At 41.0% G+C, this 26081-nt stretch overlaps 3 protein-coding genes across 9 annotated transcripts in view; all 3 read left to right on the top strand.

Annotated features, from left to right (window-relative positions):
• LOC135294386 (glutamate carboxypeptidase 2-like) overlaps window positions 1-25261 on the top strand; it is a 34824-nt gene extending 9563 nt beyond the window's left edge. For 5 of the 7 annotated variants that reach the window (XM_064409552.1, XM_064409556.1, XM_064409554.1 and 2 more), the window contains 14 exons: window positions 8644-8830; window positions 9969-10062; window positions 11336-11434; window positions 13105-13190; window positions 14192-14311; window positions 15672-15754; window positions 16029-16092; window positions 16595-16662; window positions 18622-18713; window positions 19539-19629; window positions 20417-20681; window positions 21492-21573; window positions 22855-22947; window positions 23903-25261. In XM_064409552.1, the coding sequence (XP_064265622.1) occupies window positions 8644-8830; window positions 9969-10062; window positions 11336-11434; window positions 13105-13190; window positions 14192-14311; window positions 15672-15754; window positions 16029-16092; window positions 16595-16662; window positions 18622-18713; window positions 19539-19629; window positions 20417-20681; window positions 21492-21573; window positions 22855-22947; window positions 23903-24092 (1614 nt within the window). In that variant the 3' untranslated portion in view covers window positions 24093-25261. Of the gene's footprint in view, window positions 1-8643; window positions 8831-9968; window positions 10063-11335; window positions 11435-13104; window positions 13191-14191; window positions 14312-15671; window positions 15755-16028; window positions 16093-16594; window positions 16663-18621; window positions 18714-19538; window positions 19630-20416; window positions 20682-21455; window positions 21574-22854; window positions 22948-23902 lie in introns of those variants that run through there. The other 2 variants (XR_010356496.1, XR_010356495.1) reach the window with 2 other exon arrangements.
• On the top strand, window positions 175-8231 carry LOC135294389 (uncharacterized). The gene is made up of 2 exons (XM_064409568.1): window positions 175-341; window positions 6503-8231. The coding sequence occupies exon 2, from the start codon at window positions 6524-6526 to the stop codon at window positions 7823-7825; it is 1302 nt and encodes a 433-aa protein (XP_064265638.1). The 5' UTR covers window positions 175-341; window positions 6503-6523; the 3' UTR covers window positions 7826-8231.
• A 696-nt stretch (window positions 25262-25957) lies between the features above and the next one.
• The window catches only part of LOC135294387 (N-acetylated-alpha-linked acidic dipeptidase 2-like), a 35732-nt gene continuing 35608 nt past the window's right edge, over window positions 25958-26081 (top strand). The window contains exon 1 of the mRNA XM_064409560.1: window positions 25958-26064. The gene's annotated coding sequence lies outside the window, so the exon portion shown is untranslated. The remainder of the gene's footprint in view (window positions 26065-26081) is intronic.

Genomic DNA, 26081 nt, shown 5'->3' with positions numbered 1-26081 from the left:
CCGCTGGGCTTCTGCCCCGGGGGGCCATAGCTGGCGCTCCGAACAGAGCCGACGCCCGAACAGCGGGGGGCCCCTGGGCCGACATCTGAACCGCCGTGATAGCCTGGCCGCGGAACTGAATGCCGGACCTGGCATTTCAGAGGAGCAGCATTTCTTCGTGAAATTGTCACTGCCTCCGCTCGCCAGAGATCCTGGAAGGAGAAGCTCTTCGTTTTAGAAGGACTCTTCTGGACAGGACGTCAGCCGACCCGCAACAACGACACCTGGGCACGCGAGTGTTCGCGGAGGCTGATGAGCAGACGACCCCCAGCAGAACTTTGACCCACAACAGGCTGAAAAGTGTAAGTTTAACACAGCCTCTCTTGCGCGCAAAAAATATTTTTCCTTGGGTCCTTTTTTTTTGGGTTTTTTCTTTTTTTTTCTCTTTTTTCTGCTGGCGGGAACTGAAAAATGGGATCAAAGCTTAGTAAACGATCCCAGAACGAGAGAGATTTATATTCCCTAATCCTAGAAATCCTATCTTCTAACAACTTTTCTTTTTCTAAAGGTAACCTTTCAAAAACTAACCTGAAACGTTTTATAAAATGGATTCTCTGCCACTTCCCAGATACTAATACACAGACTATTACCTTAGACTCCTTTTGGGATACAATTGGGACCACGATATATAAGTTTCAAACTAACCAAGACTTTTCGGTAACTCAGTTTGTACCTATGTTCCACGCTATCACTAAAGCTGTAGAAAAAACTAACAAAAAGATTTTAGCTTCAGGGCTAACTTCTGTCGAACGAAACGAAAAGTTCTTATCTCACTTAACAGAAGCGCCTATTTCAAATGCTAATGGAGGAGATAACACCCCCTCCACCCTGGAATCCAGCACTCCGCTGGGTCCTAGGGTCCCGCCATCTGCGTCGCAACCCCCCGACCCCAGGGCGCCCACGGCCCCTGCCCACCCCCTCTTCCCCCCCGCCTTCCCCTCGGGAGCCACATCCTGCGCGCCTCCTTGCTCTGCGTTATCTCCGAGAGCATCTGCGCCAGTTCCCGCCGGGACTGACCCAAACCCCACCCCTCCCCCTGCTCCCCCCGACCCTACTGGGGCCACCCCCACCCCCCTTGCCGTCCCTCCTCTCCCTGCCGCGCCCGCCCCCCCTCCCTCCCCCGCCCTCGCCCCCCCCGCTACCATCGCGTCTTTCCCTGCCCCCGGCATCATCCCTGCTGCGGCACGGGATCAGCCCGCCTGCGTACCCGCGCCCCCCCCCACCACCGCGCTTTTGCCTGCCGCCGGAATCGTGCCCGCCGCACCCTCTTCCAGTCCCGCCGCCCCTTCCATCCCGCACCCCCCCTGCCCCCATACCCTCGCTGCGCAACCCCATACCCACGCTCCGCAGCCCCCGGTCGGGACCCCCCAGACTTCCCTCAGTTCTGCCCCCCCTCCCCACGCCCCCCAGTCCTGTGCCTGCTGTATCACGCATTGCACGGCCACCCCGCCATGTGCCACGTGTAGCCACGTCCTGCCATGTGCTGCCTTATACCCGGTCCAGCCACAGGCACCTCTGCCAAATGCAGCTCCAGCCAGCCATAAGAAACAGAAGGCAAGGCCTGCTAGCCCTCACTTGCCGTCATCTGATGACAGCAGTGACAGCGATTCTGATTTGGAAATAGAATATGTAGATCCTTGGGCAAAAATAAAAATGGAAGCCACACAGGCAGGGGACTGGCAATTAGCTCAGAGAATTACTGCCTTTCCAGTAGAATATAAGAAGGGGAAAAAAGGAGGTGCCACTAATAGAAAGACATGGGAACCTATTACAAATAAAGAACTTGTGCAATTAAGAAATACAGCCACAGAACATGGTAGAAGTTCACATATTTTTAGAAATTTCCTAGAAGCTACGTTCTCAGCACATGTTCTGGTACCCCACGATATTAAAAATATTGCCCAGTGCCTCCTTTCTCCCGCCGAGTACATGCTTTGGGAAAGGCATTGGAAAAAGCAATTAAAAACATTATCAGATAACTATGCTGCAGATGCTGATAAGCCAAATTTTACACTCGAACAGCTGGCTGGTGAAGGGGATTTGCAGAAACCCTCTGACCAAGCTGATACTTTACCTAAGGCAACATTACAAGACGTGGCTATAGCAGCAAAAACCTCTTTACTTCTCACCCCAGATGATTCCACCCCCACCCAATATTTTTCTACTATCAAACAAGGAATAGATGAAAGCTTTATCAAATTTGTGGATAGAATTAAGGATGCTCTGGAAAAACAAATAAAGAGCACAGAGGCAAGAAAAGAACTGTTGTGTAAACTTGCCATGAGTAATGCGAATGAAAAATGTAAAACAATTCTGAGAGCCTTACCCATGGACATAGAACCTACCATAGAGCAAATGCTGGAAAGCTGCACACGTCACCTGTCCACTGACGACACAGTGGCCCAAGCAGTTACTAAGGGTATTGCAGAAGGAGTTTCTAGTGCATATGCAGTAATAGCTTCTAAAGACCAGGTCCGCTGCTACCACTGCGGAGATTTTGGACATTTTATAAAGGACTGTCCAGAGAGGTCACCTCCCAGGCACCCTCGCAATTTCTACCAAAGGCCCCAGAATCAGCAGTACTACCAGCCGCGTCCGGGAAACTTCCATCGGAGCGTGGTGGGGCCCCACGCAAGGACATCAAATCAAAGGCCATCCAGACCCAGTCACGCACCATCCCAGGAGATTCCAGACCACATGAGGAGGATCCAACACACGGAGCAATACCAAAGGGAACGCGCCGTCAGCTGGTAACTGCACTGTCCATTGACTTTAAAAATAACAATGTTTATCGTGTTCCCACAGGCAAACGTGGGCCAAAAGGAGGTCCTTCTAACATCCTAATTCTAGGTGATTCTCTCCATACCCCAAAGGAAATATTTGTTGTTCCAGAAGTACAAACAGTGCACCCGGGACAAGAAATCTTTGTCCAGGTGTACTGCACAGACTTACCATATTTTCTTCCAAAGGGTACCCCATTTGCACAGGCCTTTCTACTCCCTAAGAGTCACAGGGAACAGCTTCCTCTCAACCCCACAGCAATGTGGATACAAGTTGTGGGACCGAGTAAGCCTGTCATCGAGTGCGGTCTTACCTGCAGAGGAGAGAAGTTCCACCTACCAGGGATGCTGGACACCGGTGCAGACGTGACCATCATCGCCCGCTCAGAATGGCCAGCACACTGGGAGCTACAACCTGTGGCAGGCATGATTACAGGGATCGGTGGAGCTACAGTTTCCATGCGGAGCAAGAACAACATCCTCGTCGAAGGGCCTGAAGGCAAGTTGGCAACCATCCGCCCATTTGTGGTAAGGGCCCCCATCACCTTGTATGGACGGGACATTTTATGTCAGTGGGGAGCCTCCCTACGTATTCCCAGTCCGGATTTCTAATTGGGGCCACTGAGGAGCGCGCACTGCCAGACACTCCTCGTCTCACCTGGAAATGCCATGACCCGATCTGGATCGAGCAGTGGCCCCTCTCTAAAGTCAAACTGCGCGCACTACACGCCCTTGTGGATGAACAGCTCGCCAAAGGCCACATCGTAGAGACCACCAGCCCTTGGAATTCTCCAGTCTTCGTACTACAAAAGCCTGGAACGGACAGGTGGAGGCTCCTCCACGATCTTCGCAAAATCAACGAGGTCATCGAGGACATGGGTCCCCTTCAGCCTGGCCTGCCCTCACCATCGATGCTGCCTAGAGACTGGACACTTGCTATCATTGATATTAAAGACTGTTTCTTCAGCATCCCGCTGCATCCCCAAGACGCTCCACGGTTTGCCTTCTCCGTCCCCTCTCTTAACAGAGAGGCTCCACTCAAGAGATATCATTGGTGTTTTCTTCCACAAGGACTAAAGTGCAGTCCGAGTATATGCCAGTGGTATGTTGCTCACATCCTGTCTCCTGTTCGGGACCTATTCCCAAATGCGATCATCCATCACTATATGGACGATATCCTGGTCTGTGCACCAGAAAAAACGTACTTGGACAAAGCAGTTAAAAAGACTATTGAAACCATAGAAAAGGCAGGATTTGAGATCCGTGAGGACAAAATACAGTACACCAATCCATGGACTTACCTTGGACTCCAGATCCGGGAACGGACCATCGTACCCCAGCAGCTCACCATCCGAGACGACCCAAAAACCCTGAGAGACTTACACAGTCTGTGCGGATCCATCAGCTGGGTACATCCACTGCTAGGAATTACAACAGAGGACCTCGCTCCACTGTTCAGCCTTCTCCGGGGCAAGGAGAATCTGGACTCTCCATGCACTCTAACACCAGAGGCCCGAGATGCCATCACCAAGGTCCAAGAAGCCCTGTCTTCACGCAAAGCCCATCGCTTCGAGCCCAGCCTGCCTTTCCAGTTCGTCATTCTGGGAAAAGCACCTAGGTTCTATGGACTGATTTTTCAATGGGACACTCAACTTCGAGACCCTTTACTAATCCTGGAGTGGATCTTTACAAATAACCAACCCACAAAAACCATTACCACCTTCCAAGAAATTATGGCACATTTAATAAAAAAGGCTAGAACTCGCCTCCGTTCCCTTGCAGGGTGTGAGTTCACATGCATATATTTGCCAATGACCACTGGGGACCTGGAGCATTTGCTCCAGACCAATGAGAGTCTCCAGTATGCCTTAGATAGCTATACAGGCCAAATTTCAGTGCATATCCCAAAACATAAGCTTTTTAATCGTGATGTAACATTTCATCTGACTCCAAAATTAGTCCAAAGTAGGACACCTCTCAAAGCTCTAACCGTCTTTACAGATGGCTCAGGGTCATCCCACAAGTCGGTAATGACATGGAGGGACCCTAAGACCCAAAATTGGGAATCTGACATAAAAATAGTGGAGGGATCTCCACAGATTGCGGAGTTAGCAGCTGTTGTCAGAGCCTTTGAGAAATTCAAAGACGAACCTTTTAATCTGGTCACAGATTCAGCTTATGTTGCTGGCATAGCTATGAGAGCAGAACATGCTCTTCTCAAAGAGGTTTCCAATCCAAAGTTATACCAATTGATTTCTACATTAACACGCTTAATTTCCCACAGAAAACAACCTTACTATATAATGCATGTGAGGTCACACACTGACCTCCCAGGTTTCATTGCAGAAGGGAACAGGAAAGCAGACACCTTAGCCATGGCAATAGAGACTGCTAATGTCCCTAACATCTTTGCCCAGGCAAAGTTGTCACACTCATTTTTTCATCAAAATGTGCCTGCCCTTATCAGAATGTTCAAGCTTTCAAAAGATCAGGCAAAAGCTATTGTTGCCACATGCCCGAACTGTCAAAACTACCAGATACCATCTATGGGGACGGGAGTCAATCCCCGAGGTTTAAACAGCTGCCAGCTGTGGCAGACAGATGTAACCCACTTTGCACCTTTTGGGAGGTCAAAGTACGTGCATGTATCGGTTGATACATTCTCAGGAGCAGTATTTGCATCAACACATACAGGAGAAACTGCGCAGCACACCATAAAACATTTTCTCCTCGCATTTGCCACCCTGGGAGTACCAAAGGAGATCAAAACAGACAATGGACCTGCCTATACCTCTCGTAAGTTAAAAGAGTTCTTCAGTGAGTGGGGAATACAACACAAGACAGGTATACCTGCAAACCCCACAGGACAATCCATCGTGGAAAGGACACACCAAACTCTCAAAAGAGTCCTCAATCAGCAACAGAGAGGAACAAAAATCACCTCTCCAGTTGAAAGACTTTGCAAGGCTCTCTATGTCATCAACTTCCTGAACTGTACAACCTCAGAGCCTGATCCACCAATACTTCGCCACTTTGCAAATACCACCCAAGCAAAGCTCACAGAGAAACCACCTGTGCTGGTGAAGGACCCAGAAACACATAAAGTCTCTGGACCTTTCGAACTCATCACGTGGGGAAGAGGATATGCGTGTGTTCTGCTACCATCTGGTCCAAGATGGTACCCAGGGAAAAACATAAAACCATACCTAGGCACTGCAAATACCACTTCCACAAGCAGTGACAAGAATCCTCCTGAGTCAAACACAAGACCTCCTCAAAACCAGACCAGCTCGGCCTGGAGACGAAGACGTCGCCAAACGTCCACAAGTGGAGGAGACGACTGTCCCATCACACAGCAGCAGACAAAACAGAAAGCTGAACAACATTCTCAGGCATCAAGCCCTAGACCAGGCACAGCCTGAAAACAAAACTGTTCTTTGAATTAGATGTTATTACCCTTTTTACCCTAAAAAACCCTATTATCCCTTTTATCAACCCTTACCAAAAGCCTCTAACCTTTTACCCACTCCCCCACCCTTAGCACCATAGAAAAAACAAAAAAACCGTAAAAAACTAAAAATAAAGGGGGGAGGTGGAAGGAACAGAGGAAAGGAACAAGAAAGGAACCCTAACTCTCCCCTCCTACCATAAAAATAACAAGTTTTGCTTATATTCCTTATCAGAAGCCCCATTCCTGCCCAAAGATGAAAAATATCTCCGTTGGCGCTGTCCTCACTGCTGCCTGGATGTTCCTCACCGTGCCATGTGCCGTCGGTTGGATCGGCCCACAGCCGAGCCATAATGTCTGGGTAACCTTAGCAAGAACATTAAAACAGGATAACATGTGCTTATCCATGGGGAGCGTTGATAACCCACTTTCCACATGTCTAGTAGGAATTCCTTTCGTAGCCGATGATTGGCCCGCCTATAATTCAGAGCTTCTCCGCACCACAGGTAAGAGACCCCACCAGGTAGAAACTTGGGACGAGTGGACAAAAATACTGCCCAATGCTCTTGAGGAACCTCAAGAATTGGATCTGTTGGGGTCCTCTAAGGCCACCTTCTGTGTCAAATTTTACTTTAGACGTCCAAAGAATAATTTGCCTGAAATTGATCTGAACAAAAACACATACCGAAAAGACATATCACCAATTAACAAAGCCTACAACCCTCACGATTGGTGTAATTACACTGCTCGTGTGATCTCTGTGTCCTCTCTCCATCCCAAAATTCTACCCAAGGGAACGTTTCTCATCTGTGGTGACAGAGTATGGGCTGGGATCCCCTCCCGACTCCAGGGAGGTCCCTGTACCCTAGGAAAACTTTCCACCCTTACTCCAAATATCACCTTGTTGCACAATTGGAAAAAAGAGAGCGAGTTAAAACGCCACAAAAGGTCCTACACAGCATTTGATGAAAATTGCGATCCCAAATTATACGATTGGAACAAACCTAAAAAGATAGCGGTCTCTATATTCCTACCATGGGTAGCTGCAGCTAAGGCCCTGGGCGACATAAATCACCTTGGGTGCTGGCTCAGTAAGCAAGCTAACGCTACTTCTGCTGCCCTGAGCGATCTCTTAAAGGAAGAAGAAACCACAAGACACGCCTCACTCCAAAATCGAGCAGCGATTGACTTCCTGCTGCTTGCCCACGGACATGGCTGCGAGGACTTCGAAGGGATGTGCTGCTTCAATCTCTCTTCACGCTCGGAATCCATCCACGCCAACATCCAGAAACTGAAGGGACTTGTGAAGGACTTAAAAGTAGAACAGACCCCAGACTGGGTCAATGACCTCTTCGGTCAATGGGGATTAACGGGATGGGTTGCATCTTTGGTTAAGGGAATGTTGTGGATTTTTCTTGTAATTGTCATCGTGTTACTTATGTTCTCATGCCTTGTCCACTGTTTTAAAAGAACCATAGGGAACGCCTTTTTTCTAAATACAGAAAGTGGAGTTGTAGCAGGCACAAGGCCTGCAAGGCCTTGGAGAACAGAAGCCTGAGCTAGGAAATACCAAGTCAGCATGACTAAGGGTTTAGAAGCCCCCCTCTTCCGCCTTCGGACCCTGTTATCTCTCTGTAGACTCATAGGCCACTTTTTCCCCTGACCCTTACTATTGGACAGTTTTCAATCCCCCTGTAAGGTATAAAAACCCCTAGCCCTGCCCGGTTCGGCAGAGGAGAGCTGTCCCTGGACCCTTCGCGGAGACCCCAATAAAAGAACCCTGCGGAACCCAGACAGCGCTGCTCTCTCTCTCTCTGCGTCTGCTGCGGCTATACCCAGGGTGACGGCCCCAGGCATGCTAAAAGAGCTGAAATCACTAAAGAGCTGAGCTGCAAATCACTATAGCTGCCTGGGCTGCCTGAACCCCCGCTGGGCGATCCTGGACCCTCCGTTGAGCTATCCTGGACAACCGGCCTCCCCGCTGGGCTTCTGCCCCGGGGGGCCATACTCTTGCATTAATGTGATACAGTTTTTTCTGTTTGTGATGTGTACATTTCAATAGTGAGATGATTGTATTGATCTGGATGGCAGAAAGCAAACTCAGGTAGCAATGCTGTGGAGGATGTTTTCCATGTTGCTGGTGTTATCTGCTAGCTAAAAGTCAAAGCAAGAACAAACCTTTTACTTTCATATGAAACCTGATATCTGCATACATATGTTTCAGAAAATTATGAGACAGTTATAGGCACTTGACTTATCCCAAGCACTGTAAAAGACCCTGAAGAAAAATTGCTGTAATTTATACTTTGCTTTGCCACTTGAACTCTGAAGTCAAGCTGTAAAGGACTGCATAGGGATGGGAGATGTGCTTTACAGGTGAAGAATGCTGAATTGGCAGGTGCCAAGGGAATTATTCTGTACTCTGACCCTGCTGACTACTGTGCACCTGGAGTAGATCCTTATCCAGACGGCTGGAACCTTCCAGGTGGTGGAGCCCAGCGTGGGAACGTATTAAACCTGAATGGTGCAGGGGATCCTCTGACTCCAGGTTATCCTGCAAAAGGTGAGTGACTCTAGAGAAGCCATTCTCTGAGGGTCTGGTACCAAGAAAGGGCAGAGGATGTTTTCTCCTTTGCAACAACACACTTTCTTTCTTAATCTTTGTTGCTAAAAGGCAGCTTTGGGTTTCATTGCAATAGGCCACTTCTGTAAATGGTGTAAGAGAGAAAGGATATTAGGGGACCCCTAGAGTACTGATCTGTATTCATCACCTTCACCTTAGGCTTCCTCAGATGCTTGAGTTGTGGCTAAGCTGTTTCATTTAGCAATTAAACCAGATAATTTTGATGGAAATGCATTAAGAACTATTTATCCTGGCACTTGGGCCAGCTTATCTGAGAGAGGCAATCACTTCAAGAAAAGTAGTCCCTAAGTAGTGGGCAGTGTTGCTTCTAGGCAGCAGAACTTGAGCTGGAAGGGGATACATGTTCAAAACAGCAGCATGGCAGAGCAGACCATAAAGAAAATTTCTGGTTCCTCATGCTAGAGTCAGTGATCACACAGATGAATCCCTGTCTCCCTCAATCACAAAGGGTTCCCATGAATATTGTATTAAGGAGGAAACTATTCTGTATATGCTTTTGTCCATGAAGATTAAGATTTGCAAAAAAAAGTTATTTGTATTTAAGCTTCGTCAGAACAACACCCACATTTTGTTTTGTACACAAAAACAGCAATCCAGAATATTCAGTAGTCTATTGTATAAGATTTTATCTGCATCTCTTTATCAACTGGCAAATTTTTTTTAGTTCCCAGCTGAATGTTCCAAGCATCACACTGTGGGCTCCTTCTTTGCTGTTGTTCTTTATGTGTAGCTTAGTCTGAACTTCTTTCCCATGAAGAAAAATATTTCTTTGTCAAAGTATTTCAACTCAAAAAAAATGTTCAAAAAATGAACAAATAATTTTAAAATTTGCAGCTGTCTTCATATGCATGACTGCAGAAACTATGGGAGAACCTTGATTAGTGTCTCTGAAAATATGTTGGTAATGCACAAAGAATGAAATTACTGGGAAGATGTCAGCTCAGCTTCTGGGAAAGTGAAATGATTATTCCTGACTCCAGTGTTAAGACTGTGCTAGGAATTGTACAGCTTCCTTCTGAGACTTGTAAATATGAAAATGTCTGTCTTTTGCTTTCAGAATACACGTACCGATTAGACAAAAACAGTGGTGTAGGTCTCCCAAAAATTCCAGTTCATCCTATTGGCTATCGTGATGCAGAGTCATTACTGCGGTAAGTACGTGGGAGACATGAGGTAATTTTAGCAGATTGTTTTTTGGAAGTTGTGAGAGTATTTCAAAAGAGAGTAAAAAGACTTCTGCACTCTGCTTCTCCTGTAGCTGTTGAAATAATGTTTGTTTCTTATTGGGACCTCTGTAGGAGGTAAGTGTGGTATCTGTTGCTACATATGAAGTATGTGCAGAGTTATCTGGAAATGGTCATTTGTAATATGCACTAATATGTCTCCAAATTTTCTTTTCTTTAAAACTTTATAGTTGTCACTGTTGTCGGGATAACTGCTCGTAATGATAAAGGTATAGGTTAAAAAACCTCTTTTATCCACTGCCAACTAGTAGTGATAGAGCAGATAAATGTATAAATATGATGTAGCCAGACATATCTGTTCAATAAGTATTAAATAATATTAGATCTTGGTTTTAATAATTATAAATGAAACCTAAATCCTTTAAAAATACTCTGTCCTTGTTTTCACTTTTGTCTTGAGAAGTCATAGCATGAAGACATGTTGAAGTGTTCTGTAGAATAAAGGTTGACTGAAGTATTTACAGTAAAAGACATACTTTCATTTACAATATATACATTTTGCTTCCTAAGAACAAGAACATCCAGCATACTTTCTTTGTATTTCAGAAGATCATGTCAAAAATAAAAGTCCTTCAAGGGAATAAGTCTGGGTGATTGCGATCCACTTAATTATTGCATTTCCAGTTGTGTTAACAGGAAAAGCATGGCTCTTCTGACAATGGAACAAGAAAGGGTGACTTGGACTGATGACGTTTCTCTACTTTAGCCATTTTTGACACACATCAACTGCCTATGCTACGAGATTTAACAGAGTGCAGGGACAGGCACCATAAAACTACTGCCTGTGCTGTTGAGTTCTGGAATGGCCCAAGTTGCTCTCTGCTAATTCAAATGTAAATGCAGTTCAGGGCAGTAGAATGTTCCAGGGACCATTTACCAAGAGGCAGCTTATATGCAAAGCCTTTTGACCAACACTTTCTTCCAGGGTAGCTGTAGATCATTTCAAGCTGATGTCTATGCCCAGGATTATTGTTCTGTGTTAATTTACTAGGTATTAGTGTAGCTAAAACTCCAGATTATTCTCCTGCCAAAGCTTGTAGTATAAATTTTCTAAAACAAAAGACCAACACTGGTTTACATGTGCATGGGACCTAGCATAGTGTGGTATCTAGGTCCTCGTTTGTTTGGTGCTGTTGTAAGAGGTCTGTAGCTGATAATGATTTTTTTTTTTCCATAACAGTAATATAGGAGGACAGGCACCACCTCATAGTAGCTGGAAAGGAAACTTGAATGTATCTTACAACGTTGGTCCTGGTTTTTCAGGAAATTATTCCACAAGGTCAGTTTTGTTTCCTAAGGAGAGTGTTCTTGGGATCAGGGAAGAAAACAGAGTTTGACCAAAGTCAGAGTAGCTGGGTTTATTTACATCATTCCTTTGATTCTGGTTATTTCCTTGGCTGAATGTGCTCAGTGCAAAGCATTAGTACATTATGTCTTGATTGGATGGATATGACCACCTTGCTTTAGTTTCTAGCTAGTCTTGGATCAGTTTCATTTGAAAAGCATCTAGCCTTTGATAAACTATTTGTTGAGAGTAATTTTTTTTTGTTTTGTTTGGTTTTTTGAGTACTTTTGTTTCAAGTTCATGTGAGTCCAGCTTTTGGTCTTACCTTTTTACTTTATAAAGCAATATTAAACTGCTTCTTATAAGCAGTTTTTCCACTCAGCTTTTCCATAAAAATATGTCAATTTTAAACTCTGATGTCAATTTTATTGCTTCAGATTGTTTTTAATTGAATTAGTAATTACAGTTTAGGACTAAAGTCTGTGTGTTTTAATGTTGTCTGAGTACAATGTACTGACTTCATATGAACTGTTTAACTTCATAGCATTGTTCATATTGAACTTTTTATAAACCCTTGGGGCTGAGTGCCTTCGGCTGTGGTACAGATAAACAACTCTTGATGTTGTAGAAAAAAATCTCTTGATGCAACTCAGGTTGTCTTATTTGCTGCTGCCTGAGATGCTGCAGTAGTATGGACTGTGTTGGAATGTTCTTGTTTTGGTAAGGGTAGAGTTAATTTTCTTCACGGTGGCTGGTATGAGGCTGCTTTTCATTTCTCATGAATACAGGGTTGATAATATAGAAATGATTTTTGTTATTGCTGAGCAGGGCTCACACAGAGCCAAGGCCTTTTCTGCTCTTTGTGCTGCCACACAGAAGAGTGAGAGAGTGGGGGGTACATGAGATGCTGGGAGGAGGCACAGCCAGGACAGGTGATCCCAGCTGACCAAAGAGATATTCCAGACCATATGGCATCATGCTCAGTACATAAAGTGGGGGAAAGAAGGAGGAAAAGGGAGACATCTGGAGTGATGGTGTTTGCTTTCCCAAGTCACCATTACATGTGGGCTTTGCTCTTCTGGAGATGGTTGAACAGTTTTGCTCTGCTTGTTTCCATAGCTTTTGCTTTATGTATAAAATTGTCTTTATCTCAACTTAGGAGTTTTCTACCTTTTACCCTCTAGATTATCTCACTGCTAGTGGGGGAGTGAGTGAGTGGCTGTGAGGGGCTTGGTTGCTGGCTGGGATGAAACTGTGACATTGAGTTTCAGAAGTCAGTTCTGAATTGTATCAAACTGCAGAAAATTAGAACTATTTTCTTCTTTAACATTAGATGCTTTCCATTTTTTTTCAATATTTCAAATTTAAAAACTAGCTGCTAGCAATAGACCTTTGGAGTTCTGATCCCATTATCTGTATAAATCTTATTTACATTGGAAATATTACATAGCTGTCAGGGGCTAAATGCTGCTCTCATTTGTGCAAGTATGGATCCAGAAAAAAATACACTGTAATATTTTCAGATTTACTTTGGTTTATTAGGAGATAAATTTGGTCAAAATGCTTTCTTTGTCATTTATATTGTACACTTTTGAATGGTGTGAAGATGTTTGATTATCTAATCTGGTGGATTTTCTCTTTGTGTTTTTTCCCCAATACACTAGAAAGGTGAAAATGCACATTCATAGCAACAATGAAGTAAGAAGGATTTATAATGTGATTGGTACCATCAGAGGCACAGTGGAACCAGGTAAAATCATTTGCCTTCAGCATAATCTGAGAGAGCAGTGACCTCTACATGTACTTCATGGTTACAAGGAGGAGATGAGGAATATAGTTTTCTCTGAAATACTGTATTGCATGATCTTTGAAATGGTGTTTGCACTGGCTTTCATATGGTTTAGGGTATGTCAGCACTTTCACTGTAAATGCTGATTTTCAAGGGGGAGTCATAACCAAGATGGAAATACTTGTCTTCAGGCAAGTAACATTGCAATTGAAAGAATATTTTTAAGTTGATATTCTCCCCTAAGAAACATGGGAATGGATTTTGTGTTCCATTGGGAGACACTATATCCACCATTATTGACTTTTTGTCTATCTTACCGTCTCTTGTAACCAGTGTGGTTTTATAATCTAAAAAAACCCCAGATATATCGACATTCCTAGAATGATGATAACATCATTTATCTTCTGACTGCAGCATTTTCCTTTTGCCTAAAACACAACTGTTAACCATATTATAGTAGCACAGAGACCTAGTCTAAATTTTATCTCAGTAATCATATCTCTGTCATGATTTGGGCAATGCTTTTTGTGATTGTCATATATATCCGGAGAAATACTGCATTCAACACATGAATTCACAATGTTGTGAATTTCTGTGCTGTACAGATATAACTAGTGGATGAGCTTCACTATGAAACACACTATTGTGAAGGATGGAAAAATGCTTCTATCTTTAGAGGAAACCTGTAGTATATTCAATAATAGAACTAACAACATGGAGTTTGAAGTTTTAAGTCTTGTGGGATCCAGTTACTGGCTTTGACAAATTCTTCAACACTGACTGAAAATACAGAAAGATGTCTCCAGAAATTTAAAACACTTTTTTCCTTTCTATCATGTATATTATAAATTATTAATCTCTGTTGCTTGATACATACATGAAAATTAGAAATTACTTCAAGTAAACATCTCTATGTCAGAAAAAAGTATTCCTAAGTAAACCTCCAAAATTAATTTCTCTAGACAGATATGTCATCCTGGGAGGCCACCGTGACTCATGGGTATTTGGTGGCATTGATCCTGAGAGTGGGGCAGCTGTGGTTCACGAGATTGTGAGGAGCTTTGGAAAATTGAAAAACAAAGGTAATGTAATAAAATAATAATGTAATGTAAATAATGTAATAGAGCACATCAAAGTAACTACTCTCAGCAGTGCCTATTGATTTCTGTGAGATTTAAGCATATGCTTGAAATGAAAAATGTGTATCTCACTGATATCTTGAATAAACACATTGTTGTGTAACAAGGTGTATGTGAAGTACTTCTGCTCAAGAGAAAGTACACCTAGAGGGAAGCAACAAAATGGGGGATGGTGAAATAAACTCAGCATTTCGGTGCAATTGACTACTCTCTATTTTAGATAGGTCAGACTGGATATGTCAGTGGTGTTACAGTACTGACTGTAAAGTGGACTCATAAAGGCTTCACCAGGGCCACACTGAGAGCCTTCTCAGCACTTGACTGTGGCCTGGAGGCATATTCAAGAATAAGTGAAGGATGTCAGTGTAATGCTGAGAATGAGCTGTGCAAACATAGTAGGAGGTAATGGTTAAAAATACCTCATGCCTACTTGCATTAGAATAGGAACAAATGTCAACTGCACCAAGTTTCTGTTGCTGTCAGAGCAAATGCTGTCCCCTTTCTGACGTCCCATGGAGAGAAGCTCTGACATAAATACTGTGCTAGAGAAGTGTTCTTTGCCTGCCTATTACACATAAAACCTATTGACATTTAGTTTTCTTTGCATTTCTTCCCAGTAACTGAATATCAGGGGAAGCTGTCTCTGGAATGCAAATGGGAAAAAAAATATGTTAAAAAAGAAAGGGAGTAAAAGATGAAAAGGTTCCAGTAGCTTCAAAGGATACTTTGGGCTGAGGTACAGCATCAGGGCAATAGAGCCTATTTGGCCTGCCTTTAAATTGAATGGAGGACTTCAAGTGAAAGATTTTTCTTTTGAAGGTGATCTGTCAAAGTTACAGGAAATTGCTTAGGTTTTGAAATCTGGCATTTGAAAGACAGGTCAAAGAAGTTCTGTAATAGATGTGAAAATATGTCACTTTTCTGTCAGAATAGACACTGATATATATTCTAGACTGAACAGAGCAAGAGGATTAGAAAAGCCTTCTTTCAAGAATTTGTGCACAGCACAGCACATTATTTATCCTTAATCATAGTGGTAGATTCTAGAAAATTTTCTTGCATTTAAAGGTGGCGACGAAATACATTATTTGGCCCAATATTGAAGTACAGGAGAGATTGCTACCATAGCAAATCATTATTAGATAAGGTTACTGAAGTTGGTGTTAAAGTTCCTTATGTATATCTCTTTCCCCACAAATCGTGGTAAAGGATCAGCCCCCCAAAAATGCCATATGTTTTCACATTAGTCATGTAAGAAGCAGCCTTTATTTTTGTAATAAATTTTCATTGTCTTTCATTTCAGGATGGAGACCAAGGAGAACAGTGATATTTGCAAGCTGGGATGCAGAGGAATTTGGCTTGTTAGGATCAACAGAGTGGGCTGAGGTAAACCAAGAGTGTTCAAAAAGAGATTTGCATGGTGGTTGCTCTTTGAGAAATCTGCACTAGAAAGAAGCACTTCTTCCCTCCCCAGACTCTTTTCCTTATACACAATGGTCTCTCTCTCCCTTGAGTTTCCTTTTGAACTACCAAGAATCTCTGGCTCCTTGCACTTTATGATATCCTTCAATGAAACAGCTGTTTCTTTTGTGAATGGGAAGATAGTTCTGAGGGACAAAATGTTTATCAGCGTTTTCTTCCTTTTTTTTCTTTCTCGTAGGAAAATGCCAAAGTATTGCAAGCACGGGGAGTGGCTTATATCAATGCAGATTCTTCTGTTGAAGGTACATGGATATGACTTGTGTTCTACAGGAATGGTGATGGTATGGCTGGGAGGGATTTTGTCTTGGAGATCCATGAGACCTTCAATGTGATAATTTTTGTTGCATTAATTCAGAAATGAATATGAGGAGAAACTGTGGCTTGATATCATGTTGTTTCAGGGAAAAAAATCCTTTACAGTAATGACCTACTGTTTGGGAAGTCATAAGAGAGACAAGAAGTGTTGTGCTCTGAGTTCTATAGCAACTCTTTAGAGTCAGCTTCTCTTGTAATATGCATAATAATCATGGGGACGTAAGAAAAGCTCTTAAGAGTTAATTCAAAAGCTGGGCTCTAATTCACCCTTGCCAATAAAGTGTACTGAGAAGATCATAGGAAGACTCTTCTCAGCTTTCTCCTCATAAAGACTGCAGCTCCCCAGTCCCTTTCCTAGTAAATAACACCTTGAAGTTTCAGCTGAGGGAACTGCCTTCTTGAAATGAATAGCTTTTTATGGTTTTTCAGGAAACTACACACTGCGAGTGGATTGCACTCCGCTGATGTACAGCCTGGTTTACAGTCTGACTAAAACGGTAATATCACATGAAAGTTTTAGCTGGTATGTTCAGTGCTCACTTACGTGATGGGGCTCTGTCTGTAAAGATATGGTGTCAGATCTTTCTTTTCTGATTGCAGTACCCCTTTTAGGTCAATAGCTAAGGAATTGGAGCTTTTTCCCAGGGAAGATAAAGGGATTCCAAGCTTATACCATTAAATTAGTAACTATTCAGGATTAGGGAATTTTTTCACTCCTCCTGTGAAAGCATTCTTTCTAAGAACAGAAGCATACGAGCATGCTATGAACCAGAGGACAGAAATAAGCCTATACCTGGCTGCCCTGATCAACTGCTAGAATGCCCATGGTAGTAGAAGACTGACTCCCTTTAGGGAGGGGAAGAAATTAGGGTGTCTACTGTGTTGTTTTTGTGTGATGTGACAGGTTTGGTCAATGTGCTCAGCTTCAGTGTACCCTGTTAGTTGTTCTTTGTCTCTGACCATGATGCTGTTACATATTCGTGTGGCCCACAAAACTGAGTGATAGGGACCTTTCTCAGGAAATAGCCACACCATCTTAAATGTAAAATATTCCTTGCTTTAGGAGTGGGTCTTAGAGGCTGGCATTTTTTTTCTGGAGGTTCTTCTGTTTAGCTATATTAATCAGTAAACATTTAATTAGTTTTTGTATATATTTTAGATGCTGATGTGATGTACATTCAACTACTGTGTATATTCTGTGAATTTACTTTATCTGCCTTTATCTGCTTTATGTATTCAGTCATTTGATAATTTATTATCTCTTGGAAGCTGGCATTAGACTGGTGCAAAAGTAAAGGAAAAGTAGTAAATCAGTATAATAATTTTCTGGCAATTAAAAGACAGCAAATAAAATGTATCTCTGTTAAAAGTGGGTACCCAAATAAAGAGACTTCTGTCCTGAACTCAAGAAGAGTTGATCACCTGCAGTTCCCATGGTAACCTGTGCTAAATGAAGGTGTTCAGAACTGTCAGGAAATCAGGTCAGCAGAGTCTCAGTTTGGACACCAAAAGCCGTCATTAAAATCTTGACCTAAATACCAGTAAAAATGCTTGTGTAACCCTTCCTTGAGTTGGGAAGCAAAGGCTGATGAATGCATGTAACCACAGCTTGTTGGTGGCTGATGTCTGAAGAGAATGCTGATGAGGAAGCATGTCCCATGTGATCCCATCCGTAGTTAATCTGTGGTAAAAAGTTTTCATGCTGATAGTTCTGTTCTATGGACAATTTCATTCATGGACAAAACCTAAAATAAATTAGTTTTAATTTGATTACTATTGTGGAGTAATTCTGAGATAGAAGACAGCTTAATAATAGAATATATAAAAATAATCTTTAATAGATTCAAAATAATAAAACCAGTCCACCAATATAAAGGAAAGAAGTAGAAACATCCACAGTGTTTAAGCTGCTCAGTTACCTGCAAATTAGTCAGTACTAGGAATGAACTTCAGAATGATTGTGATTTGTATACCTCTCTAGCAGCTGTGATGACATAAACACCAAATACTGTGCACTTTGCCCTTCTAAGGTCACTTATGCATTCATAAACAAATTTTTTGTGAACTGAAACAAGGTAGAAACAGTTTTAAATTAAAATAAAAAGAAATTGAAATTTTCTGCCAAAGTATAGCCAAATGTTTTGGTTTTGTGAGGGATTTCTCTGTTGTATATTTCAATTAAATGGCTGAAAATCTCATAAAGAAATATAATTTAAATATTGACTTGAAATGTTTTGCTTTTTGTGTTTTCTTCCATCTAAATTTACCAATTTTTTGGCAAATAAACTATTATTCTGGAAAATGCTATGCATTTGAAATGTTAAAATGGAAATGCAGAAAGGTTGAGGACTTATGATGACTCATTCATAACCCTAAACCATAGGCTTGGTGTGATGACAGGTTGTTGACATGTTGTTTGGTAACATTTAAAATTGTACCCTTTGTCTTTTTTCTAGATACCAAGTCCTGATGAAGGGTTTGAAGGAAAATCTCTTTATGAGAGCTGGTATAAAAAAAATCCATCAAGTGAATATAAAGAGGTCCCCAGGTCAGTGACAAAAGAAAACAAATTACATACCAAGCATTTTTTATAACTTGTAGAATGTGGGTTTTAAAGAAGTACTCATATGAAAAGCTGAGTTCTGAAGAGAAATGGTGTGATTCTCAGCTGGTATAAATTCCAGAGTTATAATGATTGCAGCTGATACACTACTGTACAACAGGTTTGTGAACCTGCCTATGCAGATGAGCAAGAGGCTTTATATATGAAATGTGTTCTTTTAGTTTATACAGGTTTAGACAAACAAGGGTAGTATGCACAAGCCAGTGGCAATTACACAAGTTGTTAACTTAACAGCTTTCCTTTGGATTTTTTTCCAGTCTTCTGGAAGCCTCTGAGTTTGGGTGGCTGGGAGCACACCAGGCATGATTTTACAACATTTTCCTTCAAGTTTACCAGAGGGTTTCTACAGGATCTCAAACACTGATTTTATTCCATGAAGCCATGCTGGTAGTGCTGTGATTTCTCTGAGTTGAGAGCTTGGGATAGTAGAAGTTCAGCAGGAGGAAGGTCGCTGATTCTTGTCAGTGATAAGAAGTCAGTGAGGTACATTCTCCTCTTAAAAACTGGATATCTTGGACCCTGAGAAGGGTGACTTTGATCCTCAGAGAATGCAATTGATGAGGTGCAGGTAGTTCAGGGGTCAGAGGCAGTTCATGGTGTGTTGACAAAGAAGAGCACACTGGGAAAAGACTACTTAGTGTGTAGTGACTGACTGCTGAATAAATAACTGCCATGGTATACTTGGAAGTAAACTAAAATTACACCTTAGGTATTGTCACTCTAAACATTTTTCCTCTTTCTTGTTTAAAGAATAAATAAACTGGGTTCTGGCAATGACTTTGAAGCATTTTTTCAACGTCTTGGCATTGCTTCAGGCAGAGCACGTTACAGTAAAAATTGGGTAAGTCTGTGTCTTTGTAGTTTGGTCTCCCTTGTAACTGCCTGAATAACATCACCTCTAAAGGAGCCATTTAGGCTTCCAGCTTTTTAGGATAGGACAGTTCAGTGTCTAATTACTACAACTCTATGTGCTACCTCAACACAAATATGTAATAAATTAGAATGATCAACTTATCACTTAGACAAAAGGACTTTTGGTCAGGGTAAATGGATGTGGTCAAAATAACCTGTGGCTGATGAGGGCTTCTGAGTAGCTTATGGTGACTTTTGAATAATTTTTAGCACTTTATGAAGCTTTGAATTCAAAATGGTGTTTGTTTTATTGAAAATATGGGTTGGGCTCTGGAGCATACTGTGAGACAAGATTAACTGAGAAATGTTCAAGGAGCAAACTATTCAATGTGGTAATTTCCTCTGAAAAGGAATGAATATCCAAGGACACAAACAAATGTCTATTGAATCCAAGCAAGAGAAGAAGTCCAATCTCACCTGGATTTAGCCAACTGAAAGTTATGTGTCTGTGCTTAGGTACTTTCTTTGGGCTGTGTACATGGTCAGTGGAGAGAGATTTCTCCAAATGACCATTCATCTCAGCACAGGTTAATGTCTAAGAGAGCCACTGACCAGTTCTTGTCCTTAGACTGTCTATAGTGGCTACACAGGATTAGTGTGACCTGAACACTTACATTTTACCATGCCTTGAATCCCACAGCAAAAGTTTTCAAGCCACACTGAAATAGACATAGCTGAATAATGCTTTTGTTTTGGCTTGGTTTCCTTTGTTTCAGAATGTGGAAAAATACAGCAGCTATCCAGTTTACCACAGTGTCTATGAAACCTATGAAATTGTGGAACAGTTTTATGATCCCACTTTCAAGAATCATCTGACAGTAGCGCAGGTACGGGGAGGGCTGGTGTTCGAATTGGCCAACTCTGTTGTGCTTCCCTTTGACTGTAGAGATTATGCATCAGCTGTGAGCAACTATGCTCACATCATCTATAATTTGTCAAGGAATCATGAAGAGGAGCTGGCAACATACAATGTATCCTTTGGTACGTACAGTCTTTTTTCACATTCCTCCTCTGTTAATACTTACAGTGCCTTATATTAATGGATGTCTTAGTCATGACCTCGTGTTTACCTTGTGCTATGTGAATAGTAAATAAAACAAGAGCAATACCCTCCATTACTTTGAAATGGGAATATTTTTTCACTAGCACGCCTGTGTGGGAACTGTGCCACTGCCAAATAGAGCTAGCATTTATAGTTGCATGTGCTTTGACCTGTGTATGATTCCCCAGTATTGATAGCACTGTATCATTGTCATGTTTCCTTAAATAAATCACACTGTTTTGCAGCTTGTTGTGTTGAATTCTGTGCCTAAGAAACTTTTTTTTTTTAATTAGCAATATTATAGAATATTCAGTTTAGGATTTGGCTTCTAATGGCCAATATCAGGTACACGTGCATGTGTACACACACAAACATTCTCAGTCTTTCTCAAAACTCTTTGTAGAGGGACATAACAGTAAAACACTTGGTTGCTGGGATTTATAAAATCTCAGACCTGCCTGAACAGTATGATTCTGGTTCCATGATCCAGGTTTTAATATTTCTGTACATTCTTCAAGCAGCAAATACTAAACAATATTCACAACAATACTTACTGCTATTGTTTCTAAGGTTTTCACACAAAATTACATACTTTTTAATGTAGGAATATGGGTCATCTTCCTTCAGGGAGATATTTAACAATTCATTATCATGATCACAGTGGAAGATAAAGCTTTTATTGAAGAATTTGATTTATTAAATGATATCTTCAGAATTTGCAGGTAACACTTTGCTCCTACTCCCTCCAGATGCTCTGTTTTCAGCTGTGAAGAATTTTACAGAAGCTGCTTCTAGCTTTCATAAGAGACTGCAAAAAATAGATCTCAATAAGTAAGTTCAACTCTTTTTTCCTTCCTGTCAAATACTCCATGTAGTTCTCTGGACTCAAGAGGACTTAGTCTTAATTTGCTGCCACTTAATGGAAAAAAAGAAATAAACAAGCTGTAGTTGTGGCATGCTTTACGATGAGCTTTCAAGAAACTCTATGCACCACCTATGCCAAAAGGCCTAGTTTGCACTTGACTTAATTCTTAATTTATTCTTTGTAGGCCATGCCCAGAAAGACAAGCCAAACTTCCTTTTCTGTATATATATATGTATGTTCCATTTCTTGGGAAGACTAATTTAGCCATATGCTTACCCTTATGGAACACTAACTGAGAGTAAAAACCATCTTTTTAATGGCAGCAACTTTCAGATAAAGGAGTTAACACTAATCTCTTATGCACAAGATGACATTTATGACATATGACATGTATGTAACATTTTCAAAATGGCTTTATTGATGGATGGCCTAAATCTATGCTTTAATTCAACCAACCAGTTTCAGTTTCTGTTCACACCACTGTAAACTTAAAAAAAATCCTTAATGGTAGTAGAGTTATTCCAGTTTTACTGTGATATAAATTTTAACATTTTTTTATTGGTGAATGCCTTGGAAGGTCTACAAGTTACTTTGGATGTAAACCACAAAGCCCACATATATTCTGTATAACCTTGTCACAGTTTTTTTTAATTTATTAAGCATCAATAGTATGTTCAGGGCTATTAAAAACACACAGACACAGACATCCTCTACTCTAGGAAATTTAAAATTTACCACCAGAAATACGCAATTCTCAGAAGGCTCAAAAGAGGATTTTAACATCACAGGGTTACTTTTTCTGATATGTTGTGATTTTACATAAAAACAAATGCAATTTTATTGAAGTAATTTGTGGCTGGCTGGCTTTCTGGAAAAAGATGGTCCTTAGAAAATTGTTGTACAAAAGAAGAGAATGGTCTAAGCATCTCATGAAAAGGAAATAAAGAAATGAGAGAAAACACCCAAAACACTGTATTTTGATGCTATCAGTTGGACTTTAAAAGCAACTTTAAGAGACTTTCCAGTTATGAACTCGACTCTGTCACAGCACAGATCAACATAATTCGGTTATGCAGGCTAGCTGATAGCATGGGCTATCTTTTGTGCCCTACACTTAAACTTCAACATCCCAGATCTACTGTCCTTTATAAATAATGTGTAAATAACAAATATGTATGCTGGGATAAGAGAGTAGGTTGAATACACTGCTAATATATTCAACATATTCCCTTTTTTTTTTTCTTTAGTCTGCTTGCTGTCAGATCACTAAATGATCAGCTCATGTTTCTAGAAAGGGCTTTCATCGACCCTCTTGGATTACCTGGCAGGCCATTCTATAGGTGAGAAAGGCTTACTCTTCATTTTCCTCATGCAGTACACTATGAAAATTCCTTTAATATTTACAGGTCTCTAAATGGAGTTATAATGATTTTATTCAACACAGCAAAATATGAGACAGGAGGAATATGATAAAAAGGGGAAATGACACTGGAGAAAACTTCCATGTGATACAGAGTGAGGAAGATTCTTGTTGGAAGGCTATTCAGATAATTTCTCTTGGTTTGATTTGGCTTCTGAACAGATATAAAAATTTAGCCCTGCAGTCAGTTTGAGTCATTTTAATTGTAGGAACTTCAAGAAGTTGTTCTTATTATTTGAAAGTGAAATAGTGTATAATTGAAGAACCTAAAATTTCATCACTTTTAAGTGCATAGCCATGCTAGCAAATGTAGTGTGGAGGGCAGTACTGAAACAGCAGGAAAAGAATTCAGTGGTCCTCTCATCCAGTTCAAGAAGTAAATCTTATTTAAGAGGCAGTGAATCAAGTCTGGTTTTTTGGTCCTTCTACCAGTCTGCATAATTCAGAACAGTAATCTCTCCACTACAAACTAACTGAAGAAGGAGAAATTTAGATCTGCAGTCCTTGTACCTCTCATAGCTCATGGTTAAAAGTCTGTTGAGAAGAGTGTCTTGTTAAAAGTCTTTCCTACATCGAGACTGTGTATATCTGTGAGAAAAAAAAAAATCTGGCTTTTAAAAAATCTTTTCATTTCATCTAAGTTGAGAGAAAGGAAAATAATTAGCTTTATTTCAAGTAGCTATAAGGCTGTGGAATTCATATGGCATAATGTTATGTTATTCTCTTGCTTCATGGACTTTAGCCACTATTGCTGCAATAATCTTATTTATTTACATCTTCAGTGTTGTGTTTACAGCTGGTTTATAAAACATTAAATAGTGTGTTTTATTTTCCTAATGCATAATATTGTTATTTTTTCCTCAACTTCCCTACAGACACGTTATCTTTGCTCCAAGCAGCCACAACAAATACGCAGGAGAATCCTTCCCAGGAATCTATGATGCCATGTTTGATATTGAAAGCAAAGCTGATCAAGTTGAAGCCTGGGAAGAAGTGAAGAGGCAGATTTCCATTGCAGCCTTCACTGTGCAGGCAGCAGCAGACACACTGAAAGAAGTAGCATAAATATGAACAATTTAGTTGTCAGTGAAGACTAAATGTGACAGTTTGCAGAAGCCTTAAAAATGGGGCATTTGAAAACACTAGGACAATTATGACAAAGAACAAAAATCAAAAAAATCTTGGTCTTTGCAAATAATATACCCAAGTTGAATGCATTTAGTAATGTTAACAAGGTAATGTACTCCATTCTGAGAGGTCAGGATTTAGATCTTCTGAATTGAGACTGATAAGGTTTCAGGTTTTCTCCCAGCTTTGTATTTTAATAATTGCTAACCACTGGACTTATTTCCTTTGTTTTGAATTTTTCTAGTTTGATTATTATAGCAATCTTCATAGTTCTTCAGGAAAACAAAATTCATTTCATGTTCTCATCAGTTACTAATTTTGTTGTTGCCTTTTGTTATTTACACTGGGATTGTATAATTATACCTCAAGACAGACCTCTCAGCCCTCCTTTTCCACAAAGATGGAGATGGACATGGAGATGGGAAAACTGTCACATACCATGTGCAGAATCTATAATAATCGGGATGAGTTTTGGGCAGCCAGCCCAGAATACTCATCCATGACATTCTTTTCCTCACATGCTGAACCTTGCAGCTGTTTTCAAATAAATTTAAGCAAGAAGCTTTTAGTCACTTGAATAAAAACAAGGCAATACATCTTGTCAGACACACAGTCATCTCACAAAATGTCTTTCAAGATGAAGACCCTATTGTTATTCTTTTAACCAAAATCTATCCTTGCTATGCCTTGTCCCTATAAAAGTATTTTTAATATGAAGACAGAATCAAAGAAAACTCATCATGTCCTTAGTTTGAAAGGATACCAATTTGTTACCATTTTTGTAGAGTCTGTATATCTGATTATCATGTGCTGCTTACTCTTATGATGGACCATGAGACAACCAAGACCAGACCGAGAAGACTCAGCAAGTCAGATCCCTTTGTCTGAAATTGTGCCACTGGACTTTTACTGTCCTCTTATACAGCTAATATTTTATGTGATTTGATGTGTCATGTTAGCTGAGACCTCTACCATGTCTTAAATTACTGCCCTGTAATCTGATTGTTTTCAGTACTATGGCATATTGTTTTCTTTTCCATGAGGCTTCATTTAATCATAAATATTTCTGCACTTCACATTAAAACCTTTTAGACAAGTTACTGTAATTAAGTAATGATTTTGCTTAACTGTTGGTCTTTCTGATAAAATAATCTAGTTTACCAGATAATGGGAAATGCTCTTATACCCATAGTTATTGCCCAGTTATTTTCACATTTTTATGAAACTGATTGGAATAAAATGATGGTGATATCTTCCCCCAAATCCAGTGCTGATGTGAGACATTGCTGACTCTGTTTTGTCAATTCTGGCTGCTCCACTGCCCCACTTTTACCAGTGGAGAATTCATTATGACTGCCTATAATCCACCTCTGAAGAAAATTAGCCAGGTTAGTTTAGTTATCTTACTCTAGACGATTCTGTCTGCAGCAATTGGGTCAGTGATACGCCAAATCCACCATGCAGAGAGGGGCAGCAATAATCAGCTCCTGTTGACCAGGTGGATGCAGTAAAAGTATTTTTCTATTGCTGAGGAGGATGAACTGAGGTGCCAAACTCCAAAATTGTGGAAATCTTTCCTATGTAATGTGTATACTGCTTCAGCAACTTTTTCTTTCAGTCCAGAAGACATAATTTTTAAATCTCATTGTTTCATTTAAGTTTAATTAGGGGTCTTTTTAGAAATAGTTAGCAGATAATATACAATGTCCAGGCCCAGGACCACACAAAATACAGAAGTAGTTACACTCTTAAACTACAGCAGCAACCATTTAAAAAAAAATTGTTGCCTGTTCCCTAATTACTGCAGGTGGCAGGTTACAGAAAAAGAAATTGTCTCTCTCCAAATGACTACAAGCTGGAGACACTGGCTTGTGTGAACCTCATGAAGTTCAATGGAGCCAAGTGTCAGGTACTGTGCCTGGGTCA

This window comes from Passer domesticus, chromosome 2 (assembly GCF_036417665.1).
Source record: "Passer domesticus isolate bPasDom1 chromosome 2, bPasDom1.hap1, whole genome shotgun sequence".
NCBI classification, from domain to species: Eukaryota; Metazoa; Chordata; class Aves; order Passeriformes; family Passeridae; genus Passer; species Passer domesticus.
This window is presented reverse-complemented; position numbering and strand designations above follow the sequence as displayed.

Coding starts and splice junctions, on each gene's coding strand:
- LOC135294389 (XM_064409568.1), top strand. CDS start 6,524: ATGAAAAATATCTCCGTTGGCGCTGTCCTCACTGCTGCCTGGATGTTC.